Raw genomic sequence first — 15046 nt, 5'->3', positions numbered from 1 at the left:
TCCATAGTAACTACCAAGAAGACACCCCCGAGGGCCTACTTATTCCTGTTCCACCTGTCCTCCGTGTCAGAAACATCAAGCCTCGATCTGTGTCGTGGAGTCAGTCAGTGTAGGAGCTCTGGGTTCAGACAGTCTTGGGTTCCAGTATGGGTTCTCCCACTTGCTCGCTGTGTGCTCTTGGTAAGTTTACCTAACCTCTCTGAGTCTTAGTTTATACCTTTATAAACAGGATAATAATTCCTATCATACAGATCTATTATGAAGATTCTATGAAATAATATTTATAAGGCACTTATCTAATACTCATTGATATTTTCTCTATTTATGACAGCAAAATATCATTCTTTAATGTCTGGCTCCTGGAAAGATGGTTTTTGTACTGCTGCGAAATGTATTCCCCTTGTAACTACCTGCCTTGGTAAGTGGATTATGGCACAATCCCACATTTGAACAAATATGTTTTTGAACGCCCTTCTTTATTTGATTACCAAGTTGTTCCTAAGTTTGTTTAAGTCTAATCACCTTAAATATAAAAATAACAGATGCAACTTGACTGTAATATAGTAGTTTGGATTCAGGTGTCAATGACATGTTTGAACTGAGGGAATGTGATTAAATATCACCTCTCTTTTCCTAAATGATTGATAGATGTTTGAGGAGAGGGAATGAGGTGGCATCATTATTTTTGTGTGTGTCTGATCTGGTCAGTTTTGGCTCTTAATTGTTCTTCCCTTTATTTATTAATTGAAGTAAGTTAAGAATCCCGTGGACAGGAGTTGATTTACAATGCTGTGTTAGTCTCAGGTGTATAGCTAAATGGTTCAGTTATACATGTGTATATATATATATATAAATCTATTCTTTTCAGATTCTGATTCATTATTTTTCAAAAATCCTTTAGTAGCACGTCTTCTAAAGCAGCTTGCTACACCACAGACAGGATTACTCTACATCAAATACTTACCCTGTGTATTTTGCATTATATACTAGATGTGTTCACCATTGATGGATGGTCAGGTGAACTTTTGTAAAATGAATCCTTATGCCATGTACTTACATCATCTTCTGAGAGATGCTAACATCAGTGGTTGTTATTCTTCTATTATAGTTTTTTTGGTCATCTTTCCTCATCTCTCTACCCCTTCCTATCTTCCACAGTAAAAAGTCAATAATTCACTCAACTGTGATATTTATTGCTCACCTACAAGTTGGAATAGTGTTTCATATTGTTAATTTACAACTCCTACCACAAATATTTAAGCACAATACAGGAACATTATTTAAGGGAATCCTATTGTAAAGCCAAGCATCACTCCTGATTGATTTATTATTAGTTCAGCTTTGGTTTTGACTGGGTCTTCTTTCACCAAGCCGCTAGGTGAATTGCATCATACCTTTGGTATTTTTGAAGCCTTAACCTTACTATCTCAGTGAATACAGGCTGTCCTGGCAGTGCTTGAGCCGACCACCAAAAATGTGGTAGATCTGAAATGGAAGTGAATAACCAGAGTCGGGAACAATCAACTAGATCTTAGTATCAAAAGATAAGATCACCTACAACACGGGCCTCAGATCATAGATTTCTATCCTCTGCCCTCTCTCCACTCCTGTGGGCCACGAGCTAACAATGAAGTCACTGCCCCAAAGTAATATTCTTATTTACAAAAGGATTTTACAAGGATTTACAAGGTTATTTCTCAAAACTAGAATCCTTGGTGCTTTCTGGGCTTCCCAGGTGGTGCCAGTGGTAAAGAATCCTCCTGCCAAAGCAGGAGACACAAGAGACACAGGTTCGATCCTTGAGCCAGGAGATCCCCCAGAGTAGGGAATGGCACCCCACTCCAGTATTCTTGCCTGGAAAATCCCATGGGCAGGGGAGCCTGGCAGGCTACAGTCCATGGGGTTGCAAAGAGTCAGACACAACTGAGCAACTGAGCACATTTTAGTGCTCAATCCTGAGCTTAAAAGCACATCCTGCTTTTCAGACAGGATTTAAGGTTCAACATTCCAGAGGTAATACTACACGTATCAGGCGCTATGCTAGGTACAAAGCAGAACAGGAAAGACATCTCCACCAGCACAGAAAGTTACAGTGTGGAGCTCTAAGGGTTGGGAACGGTGGTGGGTGCAATGGTGATCTTGTGTGAAGTGGTGGTAGCTGACGCTGCCCTCAGCACCACAGCCCAGGAGGAGTGGGGTTCATGGTGCAAACCTGGTTGCTCATGGGCTGCCATCTCTTCTTGGGAGGAATGAAAACCTGGGAGTAAAGTACACAGCCTTTGTTACTTTTTGTCAAATTCAATTCTTCCATCTCAGGGACAGGAAAACTTGCAATCAGCCCATGATGACAAAAAAGCAGTGGCTGGATATCAGTTAAGCATGAGCTAGGAATGGTCACACAAGGACCTGGGATGATTTTTTTTTAAATATTGACCATTTTTATAGTCTTTATTAAATCTGTAGCTATATTTCTTCTGTTTTATCTTTGGCTTTTTGGCCACAAGACATGTGGGGTCCTAGCTCCCAGGCCAGGGGAATGATGTCCCTTGCATTGGAAGGCAAAGTCTTAACCACTGGACCACCAGGGAAGTCCCTGGGAAAACTTCTTAAAGCAGGCCATAGACTGAATGCCACCATTCCTGGGTCCACTGCCTTATGCCAGCCCTCCCATGATTCCATTCACTCTCTCAGGCATGCAGAAGGGACTACTGGGTTTCCCTGTTGGCTCAGCAGTAAAGAATCTGCCTGCCAGTGTAGAAGACATGCGTTCAATCCCTGGGGAAGGAAATGGAACCCACTCCAGTATTTTTGCCTGGGAAATCCCTTGGACAGAGGAGCCCAACCGTGTAGGGTAAGGGAGTTAGAGAAGGTGAGGTTAGGAAAAAGAACGAGACAGGAACAGATCACCTTTAATGAGGCGAGAAGGGGCAGCAGTCAGATTAGTGAGCTGCTAGCTAACCCACGAAGGCATATATGTGGAAATCTACTGTCTTAAGGGGGCCTGTTTTTCTCCAAGGTTGTTTGGGTTAGTTATCTCTTAAACGTCTGGGGCAAAGAATTCTGGAGATCGGCCAGAGGCTGGACTGCCTGGGAGCTGGGCATAATCAACCTTTATGTCCATTTTTTTTTTCTTCGGGTGAGAGAGTTCTTTGTTTTGCATAGAATGGTGGGGAGGACCTGGAGGGGAGTTTTAACTCCAGGCTATTTTGAGCTGTGTAACTTTTCTTCAGATGGGGTACAGGCCATGGGCTCACACACAGTTGGACACAACTGAGCGCTCATTCACACTAGTTCTCACAAGGGGACATTAATTAAAGGCAGAATAAGCCACAGCTTTTAACAAGCCCCAGCTATGGGGTCAGTATCCTAGCACAATATTGTCCTCTCACCTGGGGGCTCTTCCCACATGCTCTGCACATCTCCATCTTCTCCCAAACTTACAAGACCCACCCCAAGTCTGTCTCCTGGAATAAGTCTCTGATCTCACCAGCCCAGTGTGTGCTGGACGTTCTTTTCAGGGTTCCACACAAAGCATCCCATTGCGTCCTTTCAGGCCTTGGAGAAAAGCAGCCGACAGAAGGGCTGTCTCACTCAAGGGGCAGAGCCATCAACCCCCTGTTCTCATCCTCTGGGACTTCCTCCTCGGCTGCGGGTCTTTGCCAGGCAGCTCAGACATGGCACCCTCCTCCCTCTGACTGGCTGTCACCTCCGGAGCCTGGGAGGGCTGAGGGCTGCCCAAAGACCACTTAACCCCGGTTGGGGGTCCTCCTGCAGCCCTATGGGGCGCCGCAGGCAGAACGGGGACCTAGACCACTCTCTGGGGGGCACCTGGCGGAGGATACTCACAGTGCCGCAGAGAAGATCTGGCTGGGCCCCAGGACAGGCAGCCTCTGGGTATGTGATTGGACTCTGCCACCTCCAGGCCCAGGTTCGAGAACTCCGGAAGGGGTGAGCAGTGGCAGTGGGGGCAAGGAACTTGGGGTCCAGAGGGACTCAGCCCAGCAAGCTGGCCCTTCCTTTTCCACCAGCAGCCCTCTTTCTTCTCTTCCATTAAAAGTAACCCCTGGAAAAGAGTATGATCCAGGACACCCCCAACAAGAGCCTCAGCATCAGGGCTTCCCTGCAGGATCCGGAGGGGAGTGGGGCCTCTACAAGAAGGGCAGTGGTGGAGGTCAGGGGGAGCTGCTTCTTCCCCAGCAGCGTGTCCCACTTGAGACTGTTGCCCTTGTTCACCACCTTGATCCTGAATGCCAGCTTCCTCACACTGACTGGCCCCAGGCCGTCAAAGAAGTCCTCTCTGAACACGGGGAGGCGTCAGTTCTTGACGTTGGTGCTGCGCTGCTTCTGCAGCTTGCCGGGCAGCAGGCACAGACCCACACAGCAGCTGATGTTGCAGGCATCGCTCTGCCAGTTGAAGAGGCCCTTTCCTTAAAAAAAAAAAAAAATTATTTATCTTCGGCTGCATCTGGTCTTAGTTGCCGCCCTGTGGTTAAGGAACATGGACTCAGTAGCTGTCGCTCATGGGCTTAGTTGCTCTGTGGCTTATGGGATCTTAGTTTCCCGACCAGAGGTCGAACCGCATCCCCTGCATTGGAAGGCAGATTCTTAAGCACTGGATCACCAGGGAAGTCCCCTTAGGCACTATCTGCATGATACTACCTCCTACCATCACCCCTTTGCTGACCAACAATGGTCTGGACTTGGTCCCATTCAGTTGAGTTATTTTCATGCTTGTAGGATTAAGTTCTTATTGAGTACAGGAAGCATTTCCCCACCTTCATTGAAACTTGTTTAAAGGAAGGATGGCATCTTGTACTTCTCTATTTATCTTATGGAACCTAAGAATGGTGAGGTGTACACAGTGATTACACATTACCTTAGTCATTGTGTGGAAAGGAAAGACTACAGGGGTTGAGTTCAGAGAAAAAGGAAAAGGAATTTAAATGGACTGAATACCAGACACCATACTTTAAAGACTTTGTTAATATTTTATCCAACCCCATTTTAACCAACTCTGTGTTAATGCTTTGTGATAGCTACCATCATCTTTGGCAGAGACAGTTTCTCTGTTTCTGAGACTATTAAAATGAAGTGACTCACCAAATTCCATTGAGACACAGAGTCCCTACCACCCCATTCCTTGGTTAGACTCCATTTCTGCCACATGTAACTGGATTTTGGATTCTAAGCCAGATCCCTTTCATACTGTTCATGGGGTTCTCAAGGCAAGAATACTGAAGTGGTTTGCCATTCCCTTCTCCAGTGGACCACATTCTGTCAGCCCTCTCCACCATGACCCACCCGTCTTGGGTGGCCCCACTGGCATGGCTTAGTTTCATTGAGTTAGACAAGGCTGTGGTCCCTGTGATCAGATTGGCTAATTTTCTGTGATTATGGTTTCAGTGTGTCTGCCCTCTGATGCCCTCTTGCAACACCTACTGTCCTACTTGGGTTTCTCTTACCTTGGACATGGGGTATCTTCAGTATTCTTGCCTTGAGAACCCCATGAACAGTATGAAAAGGCAAAATGATAGGATACTGAAAGAGGAACTCCCCAGGTCAGTAGGGGCCCAATATGCTACTGGAGATCAGTGGAGAAATAACTCCAGAAAGAATGAAGGGATGGAGCCAAAGCAAAAACTATACCCAGTTGTGGATGTGGCTGGTGATAGAAGCAAGGTCCAAAGCTGTAAAGAGCAATATTGCATAGGAACCTGGAATGTCAGGTCCATGAATCAATGCAAATTGGAAGTGGTCAAACAGGAGATGGCAAGAGTGAACATCGACATTCTAGGAATCAGCAAACTCAAATGGACTGGAATGGGTGAATTTAACTCAGATGACCATTATATCTACTACCGCGGGCAGGAATCCCTTAGAAGAAATGGAGTAGCCATCATGGTCAACAAAACAGTCCGAAATGCAGTACTTGGATGCAATCTAACAAACGACAAAATGATCTCTGTTCGTTTCCAAGGCAAACCATTCAATATCACAGTAATCCAAGTCTATGCCCCAACCAGTAATGCTGAAGAAGCTGAAGTTGAACGGTTCTATGAAGACCTACAAGACCTTTTAGAACTAACACCCCAAAAAGATGTCCTTTTCATTATAGGGGACTGGAATGCAAAAGTAGGAAGTCAAGAAACACCTGGAGTAACAGGCAAATTTGGCCTTGGAATATGGAATGAAGCAGGGCAAAGATTAATAGAGTTTTGCCAAGAAAATGCACTGATCATAGCAAACACTGTCTTCCAACAACACAAGAGAAGACTCTACACATGGACATCACCAGATGGTCAACACCGAAATCAGATTGATTATATTCTTTGCAGCCAAAGATGGAGAAGCTCTATACAGTCAGCAAAAACAAGACCAGGAGCTGACTGTGGCTCAGATCATGAACTCCTTATTACCAAATTCAGACTTAAATTGAAGAAAGTAGGGAAAACCACTAGACCATTAAGGTATGACCTAAATCAAATCCCTTATGATTATATAGTGGAAGTGAGAAATAGATTTAAGGGATTAGATCTGATAGATAGAGTGCCTGATGAACTATGGAATGAGGTTCGTGACATTGTACAGGAGACAGAGATCAAGACCATCCCCATGGAAATGAAAAAAAGCAAAATGGCTGTTGAGGAGGCCTTACAAATAGCTGTGAAAAGAAGAGAAGTGAAAAGCAAAGGAGAAAAGGAAATATCTAAGCATCTGAATGCAGAGTTCCAAAGAATAGCAAGGAGAGATAAGCAAGCCTTCCTCAGTGATCAGTGCAAAGAAATAGAGGAAAACAACAGAATGGGAAAGACTAGAGATCTCTTCAAGAAAATTAGAGATACCAAGGGAACATTTCCTGCAAAAATGGGCTCGATAAAGGACAGAAATGGTATGGACCTAACAGAAGCAGAAGATATTAAGAAGAGGTGGCAAGAATACACAGAAGAACTAAACAAAAAAGATCTTCACAACCAAGGTAATCACGACGGTGTGATCACTCACCTAGAGCCAGACATCCTGGATTGTGAAGTCAAGTGGGCCTTAGAAAGCATCACTACGAACAAAGCTAGTGGAGGTGATGGAATTCCAGTTAAGCTACTTCAAATCCTGAAAGATGATGCTGTTAAAGTGCTGCACTCAATATGCCAGCAAATTTGGAAAACTCAGCAGTGGCCACAGGACTGGAAAAGGTCACTTTTCATTCCAATCCCAAAGAAAGGCAATGCCAAAGAATGTTCAAACTACTGCACAATTGCACTCATCTCACATGCTAGTAAAGTAATGCTCAAAGTTCTCCAAGCCAGGCTTCAGCAATACGTAAACCATGAACTTCCAGAAGTTCAAGCTGGTTTTAGAAAAGGCAGAGGAACCAGAGATCAAATTGCCAACATCCACTGGATCATCAAAAAAGCAAGAGAGCAAGAGAGTTACAGAAAAACATCTGTTTTATTTACTATGCCAAAGCCTTTGTGTGGATCACAATAAACTGTGGAAAATTCTGAAAGAGATGGGAATACCAGAGCACCTGACCTGCCTCTTGAGAAACCTATATGCAGGTCAGGAAGCAACAGTTATAACTGGACATGGAACAACAGACTGGTTCCACATAGGAAAAGGAGTATGTCAAGACTGTATATTATCACCCTGCTTGTTTAACTTCTATGCAGAGTACATCATGAGAAACGCTGGACTGGAAGAAGCACAAGCTGGAATCAAGATTGCCAGGAGAAATATCAATAACCTCAGATATGCAGATGACACCACTCTTATGGCAGAAAGTGAAGAAGAACTAAAGAGCCTCATGATGAAAGTGAAAGAGGAGAGTGAAAAAGTTGGCTTAAAGCTCAACATTCAGAAAACGAAGATCATGGCATCTGGTCCCATCACTTCATGGGAAATAGATGGGGAAACAGTGGAAACAGTGTCAGACTTTATTTTTTGGGCTCCAAAATCACTGCAGATGGTGACTGCAGCCATGAAATTAAAAGACGCTTACTCCTTGGAAGGAAAGTTATGACCAACCTAGATAGCATATTGAAAAGCAGAGACATTACTTTGCCAACAAAGGTCTGTCTAGTCAAAGCTATGGTTTTTCCAGTGGTCATGTATGGATTTTAGAGTTGGACTGTGAAGAAAGCTGAGTACCGAAGAATTGATGCTTTTGAACTGTGGTGTTGGAGAAGACTCTTGAGAGTGCCTTGGACGGCAAGGAGATCCAACCAGTCCATTCTGAAGGAGATCAGCCCTGGGATTTCTTTGGGAGGAATGATGCTAAAGCTGAAACTCCAGTACTTTGGCCACCTCATGTGAAGAGTTGACTCATTGGAAGAGACTCTGATGCTGGGAGGGATTGGGGGCAGGAGGAAAAGGGGACGACAGAGGATGAGATGGCTGGATGGCATCACTGACTCGATGGCTGTGAGTCTGAGTGAACTCCGGGAGTTGGTATGGACAGGGAGGCCTGGTGTGCTGCAATTCATTGTGTCGCAAAGAGTCAGACATATTGAGGGACTGAAGTGAACTGAACTGAAGCCAGATCCACAGTTAAGTCTGGTCCACAAGGCAGCCCTTTCAAGCCTCCACTATTTTTCTAGAGTATGTGTTTTGAGAAATTTATGGTCACTAAGTAGATTGAAAGGAGATGAAGTTGCCAAATTTCAGAAGGTCAGGAACAGTCCTTTGCCTCGCCCCAGGGAATAACAGCCCATGTCACAATGTGGGAGGAGGAGTGGTGGTGTCTTGTGGACGGTAAACTGGACCCGGAGCGGATATAAAAGGAGAGGCCCTGGGGAGCTCAGCCACCATCAGGAAGAGACTCACTCCCAGTGACAGTAGAGAAGACAGCGCTGTCTCCTGCCAAAATGAAGCTGCTGCTGCTGTGTCTGGGGCTGACCCTAGTCTGTGCCCAGGAGGGAAACTCTGATGTTGTGAGAAGCGACTTCAATATTCCAAAGGTAAGGGCAGGGAAGCAAATTGCAGGCAGATTCTTTACCAACTGAGCTATGAGGGAAGCCCCACACTCGCTGATGGGCAGTGGAGCATAGTGGCTTTGGATTTTGGAGGGCATTTTGGAAGATTCTGAAGCAGAGTGGCCCTCTGGGAGGAAAGGCGGTCCTTGACATAATAAAGGAAATGGAAGGCTTCAGATCTTGGTCTAAGAAAGGGCAGTGGTGCCATGTTAAAAGGTTAGGGAAACTCCAACTTACTGGAGGAACAGTGAACAGTGGAAAAAGTCCTAGATATAGTGCTGATTGACCCGAGTCTAATTTCACCTTCACATCATCACGATGAGGGTCCTGGCCCAGAGGTCAGGGTTCAAGGAGACAAAGGTTCATGTTGTATTCCTTTCCTCTTTTCTTACCCAATCATTTTATTGATTTATTGCAGATTACAGGGGAATGGTTTTCAATTCTCTTGGCCTCAGACAACAGGGAAAAGATAGAAGAAAATGGTAGCATGAGGTTTTTGTGGAGCACATCAGTCTCTTGGAAAATTGTTCTTTGTTTATTAAAATGCATACAAAGTAAGTGTGTATTTTTTTGCTTGGGAAAGGAAAAACAGAAGTCTGAATATGGTGTTGGAGCTTTACACACAGGCGCGCGAATGTGCATATATTCTGGGCCTTTACTAAAATCAGGGCCCATCCTTGATAAAATTGTTGGCACTGACCCAGGGATTGAGGAACCTGAGCCTGTGACTTTGCTAGATTTCAGGGATAAGAATTGGGACAGGAATACTTTTCAGTGGGAATAGAGGAGGTAAGGGGTAGAGAGGCGTCAGATCATTCAGATCAGATCAGTTCAGTCGTTCAGTCGTGTCTGACTCTTTGCAACCCCATGAATCGCAGCACGCCAGGCCTCCCTGTCCATGGAAAGACAGCACAGGCTAAGAGCACAGGATTCAGAATCAACACCCGATCCAGTTCTGATTCTCTTTGTGTCACCAGGAAAATTCATCTCTTTCTTCCTCAGTCTTCTCTGGAGTAAAAGATGATGATATAATTCTCTCTCATGTCTTTTTGTGAGGACCAAGCAAGGTGATGTTTGTAAGGCACTATCTGAGAGACTGGCACATGGTCAGAACCCAGATAATCCTCTAGACAGGTAGCTGTCATAATAGTAATAGTGGGAAGAGGTGACAGAGTCATAGTGACAGAAGTTGTGGACTCATTCTCTAAGTACCAAATGAAGTGATATAATGTAAATAAAAGCGCTTTGGAAACTATATCCAAAATGTTCGACAGCTAATCAATGAAATGGGAAACGCAAGTTACAGGTAGAATGTGAGGGAGTCAGTCCCTTCAGGATCTCTTGGGCATCAGCTCATTTTGTTTTACAGGGTAAACGGAGTGTGTACTGAGCTTCCTTTGACTTGTGACAGCACAGGAGAGGATGGCGTATATACTGTTAGCTGTGAGTATGTTAAAAAAAAAAAAGTCTTTCTAAATTCTACTTCCAGCTGCAAGGAATTTACTCCAATCTCTTCAGGATTTGATAAATTCCTTATATGTTGGTTTAGGTAATCTAATGTGGCCATCTAGTAGTCAATATCCTGAATTTGGGAGAAATGTGTGTGTCAAAGCCAGTGCCTGGCACACAGTACCATCAGACAGAGAAATAAGCTTGGTCATATGTATTTTCTACAACAAAAGGAAGTTGGAAAATAAAAAAGTAAATTGGCAGGACAGTTTCACATTCCTTGCCCACTTTAAAAAAAATTATTTATTTATTTTGGCTGCACTGAGTCTTCATTGTTGCCTTTGGATTTTCTCTAGATTTAGCAACCAGGAGCTATTTTCTAATTGTGATGAGCAGGCTTCTCGTTGGGCAAAGATTCTGCCTGCAATGCAGGAGACCTGGGTTTGATCTCTGGGTTCAGAAGATCCCCTGGAGGGGAGCATGGCAACCCGCTCCAGTATTCTTGTCTGGAGAATCCCATGACTTCTCATTGTGGTGCCTTTTCTCTTGTTGAGGATCATGGTCTCTAGGGCTCAGGGGCTCGGTAATTGCACCATGTGGGCTCAGTAGCTGGGGCATGTGGGCTCTAGAGTATACCATTTTAGTTTCCCTAAAGCATGTGGGATCTTCTTGGACCCAGGGATTGAACCCGATCCCATGAATTGGCAGGTGGAATCTTATCCACTTGACCGCCAGAGTAGTTCCATGGCCCACTTTCTGATGATATCTGATAGCCGTTGCCAGAGCATATCATTCAGGTTATAGCACTGGGTATATAAGGCCAATGGGGCTTATAGAGGAGACATTTGGCAGAGATGGCCGAGGGAGGTAGGTGGGGCCAAGGTGTCAGGATAGAGGGGAAGTTACTGCTGTGGCTGAATTTTTCTACCCCTAATGGTCACTCCATCGGTGTTGCTTAGAAATTGCATCTCGAAGCCCAGAGAGATGCAGATGGAAGGCAGCAGATATCACCATTTCTTTTAGGATTTGTTTTGTGGGAGAGAACAGATAAAAGGGTTTCACTTCTTTCCTACAGACCAAAGAAGTTCTGAGCCGTGTTCTGTTTTCTCCACAGATGATGGAGAGAATAAATTTCGCATACTTCAGGTGAACTATAGTCAACATATTATTTTTTATCTCAAGAATTTCAGCGACTCCTATCAACTGCTAGAGCTCTACGGTAGAGTACTTTCATGCTGGCGCTCATCTTGGGGTGGGGAGACCACGGAAGGAAGGAGACAGAGTGGACTTCCCTGTCGTACCCTGGGACCTCTCTCCCCATTAAAGACAGATGCTCCCCTTTGGTAAAATCTCTCGGGCTCAGTGATGGGAAGATGATGACTCTCGCACTGTGCCAGAAAGATATCCTAAGGTGTCACATTCAAGAAAGACTTTTTTCCATCCCTGAGACTTGTGCCTAAGCATGTAATCAGTGCCATTCACTTTCCCACTCGGCCGGAGACCCACCCCTCTCATGAGCCTCAATCACCAGGAAACAGGACAAAGCAGCTCCTGTTACTCTTCCCACAGCCCGAGAACCAGATACGAGTCCAGAACTCAAGAACGAGTTTGTGGAAATTTGCCAAAAGTATGGAGTTGTTAAGGAAAACGTTATTGACCTGACCAAAGTGGGTAAGTTGCGCTATCTCTGGCTTTCTCTGCCTGAAGTCCCATGTTGCTGAGTAGGAATGTTACCGAAGGGAGAAATCCAAGAGAAGTTAATACCCCCATTCAGTCCCCCTTGTCCTAACCTGGAAAATCACCTGGTTTTGTTCTGGGAAGTAAACTGGGGTTGGTGTTTGAATGTGCTCTTCTCTGCCTCTACAGATCGCTGCTTGCAGGCGCGAGGGAATGGAGCGGCCTAGGGCTGCAGTTTGGTGAGCTCTGCTGGAGACAGGGTGGCCCAGGGTTCAGTACCTTCCAGAAGCATTAGGGGATTACAGTAGAAGATTTAAAAATCACAATAAAAATAATTTGGTAGGAAGAGCTTGAAATTTGGAGTTGGAGGACCTGGGTTCAGGATCTACTCCTGCCATGAGCTTTTTAAGCAAATCATATAGCAGTTAAAAGGGAAAAAATGATGCCTACCTTACAGAATTACTGTGTGAATATAATGCTGGAGAAAAGGGCTCAGTAATTGATAATGTGGGAAAAAATCAGTAAGAATTACAGTTTTAAATGGGAAAAGAATGTGAGTATGATACTCAAATACATTTTGCGTTTGTGGTCCATCTAATCCTGAAAGCCCATCTCACCCTCCAATATATGGAAAGAATTTCTTCCTTCAGTCTCTCCATATTTTTAACTTGTAATCTGGGAATAGAGCTGTCTGAATTTCCAGTTGTCTTCTAACCTGAAAATAGTCTCTTGAGTTTCCTCATCTGTTTCCTGCCTCAGATTTATTGTGTGGGTTCATTCAGATAATATAGGTGAAAGTCTTAGCAACTATGGCCTACATAAAGTCAGCATTTAATAAAAGATTGCTATGGCTTTTGCCAATTTGTCAAAAACACTTGAAAACTTCCAGTCCTGAGGATGGCAGAAATAAGCCTAGCATCCTTCATTGCTTCCACTCTTCTTTTCATAGGCTCTGGGGCAGGTTAAGATGGGATCAACAATAGAAAAAAACAGGAAAAGAGTCATTAACACTCCCCCTTCCCCTGTTCTGGCAAATAGCATGGGTTAGAATGCAGGTTGATGACTATTTCTTCAACGTATTTTTGGTAACAGAAATTCTCTTCGTCCTCAGTTCAGTCTGAGAAGCACTTAGTAAGCTTTTGTGTTCTCATTCTCATTTGCTTATTTAGTGCCACCTCATTTGGGCTCCAGAATCTTCTCTTCCATGGTTCCCACATCATCTTATGACAAGTGCTGGGGCCTGACTTCCACCACTATCGCACGGGAAGGCACCGTCTCTGCATCTTGAGGATATTCCCTAATTATCTAGGAAGACTTAGCAGCTCACTGAGAATCAAAGTTGCCTCCAGATTTCCGATGCCCTTTGCCCCATTCAGGACAGCAGGTCCATGAATAAGACCTTCCTCAACCTGTTCAATAAATGATTTGCCTTGCAGTCATGTGGGTTTTCTTCATTTATGTAAGAGACATGGGGGTGACAGGAAGAAAATGAGGCCTTGTGACCAGAACCTTCCCCTAGGCTCTCAGAACCTTCCCCGAGTCTCAGGATTTTCCCTCGTCTGCAGTAACTCTCTGTCTCGATGAATGCTACTTGTCTTTTGAGTTACCCATTTCTTAGTGACCTGATAAACTGTAAGACTTGCCCTAGAAATTGCTCCATCCTAGAATTCTCTTTTTCAGTGGAGGTACTGAGAGAGAGTTGCTGCTGGGGCTGACACCAGCTCAACATGTTTTAGGATACGCCTTTACAGCCCAGCTTCTCTAACTCATCCATCCTCTGAGATTGTCAGTGTCCTTTCTTTCTTTTTCTGGTATGGCAAATGCTTTTATTTTTTAGAAACACATCTATGATATCTAAGTTGGAAACTACCATTGGAAGTTGCTATTAATTTCAAATTCTTCATTTTAAAAAACTTTGTTGAAGTATAGTTGATTTACAATGTTAATTTCTGCTGTACAGCAAAGTGATTCAGTTATATATATATATATATATACACACATACACACACACACATTCTCTTTCATATTCTTTTCCCTTATGGTTTATCACAGGATATTCAGTATAGTTCCCTGTGCTATAAGTAAGACATTTATCCATTCTGTATATAATAGCTTACATCTGCTAATCCCAAACTCCCATTCTGTCCCTCCCCCATCACCTATCCCCCTTGGCAACCACAGGTCTGTTTTCTATGTTTATGATTCCATTTCTGTTTCACAGACAGGTTCGTTTGTGCCATATTTTAGATTACACACATAAGTTGTATCATATACCATTTATTTTCTCTTGGTCGGTGTCTTTTCATACTCTTGGATAACCTTCAACCACTGCTTTTATTTACTGTGAACATGTTAAGTGAGATTCCATGAAATGTGATCAATACTTATCTTCAGCATTTTATACCTAGTACGGTCAGGAGGCATCAATGAGGCTAAATGTTATTGGTCTCTTGTTTGGGGAGCTTACAGGCTTTGGAGGAAGGGAAATTAAATATCCTCCTTCAGTTGTAACCCCCCTTTGCCAACATCAGCCAATAATAAAAACAATGTAAGAGTCACACATAAATGTTGAGGCAGAGCAGGGTGTGGGTAGCAGTTGTGTGAAAAAAATGACTCACTCCTTATGGACTTAAGATTTATATGAACAAAGAAGGCTTTCTAGGTATCCGACTCTCCTATATTACTCTGCCTCCAGGTCAGAAGAATATCTTAGGTTCAGGCTTATTGGTCTTTACTTAAGTGCTTAGTCTGGTTTGCTGAAATATGACAAAAGTCTATGTAGAAATCCAACCAGTCATTCTGGGATCACTCATTTTTAAAAGATGGGCTTGAAGAGACAGAGCAGCTGATACTCAGAAGGGTGTGACCTAGCATATCCTGACAACAATAGTAATCAATGCACGGGAGGGCCATGTGGGTGATGGGGGATGGCTGTATTGTGCCACGTGTCC

At 44.0% G+C, this 15046-nt stretch overlaps 1 protein-coding gene across 2 annotated transcripts in view; it reads left to right on the top strand.

Moving 5' to 3' along the window:
• The window catches only part of LOC129650664 (major allergen Equ c 1-like), a 31588-nt gene extending 18084 nt beyond the window's left edge, over nucleotides 1–13504 (top strand). For both annotated transcript variants that reach the window (XM_055579354.1, XM_055579355.1), the window contains 6 exons: nucleotides 332–418; nucleotides 10339–10412; nucleotides 11533–11637; nucleotides 11988–12089; nucleotides 12285–12334; nucleotides 13265–13504. In XM_055579354.1, coding sequence (XP_055435329.1) covers nucleotides 332–418; nucleotides 10339–10412; nucleotides 11533–11637; nucleotides 11988–12089; nucleotides 12285–12322 — 406 coding nt within the window. In that variant the 3' untranslated portion in view covers nucleotides 12323–12334; nucleotides 13265–13504. The remainder of the gene's footprint in view (nucleotides 1–331; nucleotides 419–10338; nucleotides 10413–11532; nucleotides 11638–11987; nucleotides 12090–12284; nucleotides 12335–13264) is intronic.
• Nucleotides 13505–15046: the final 1542 nt, after the last annotated feature.

The sequence above is a fragment of the Bubalus kerabau genome, chromosome 4 (genome assembly GCF_029407905.1).
Source record: "Bubalus kerabau isolate K-KA32 ecotype Philippines breed swamp buffalo chromosome 4, PCC_UOA_SB_1v2, whole genome shotgun sequence".
NCBI classification, from domain to species: Eukaryota; Metazoa; Chordata; class Mammalia; order Artiodactyla; family Bovidae; genus Bubalus; species Bubalus kerabau.
Note: the sequence above shows the minus strand (reverse complement) of the source record. Positions and strands in the feature narration are given on the sequence as shown.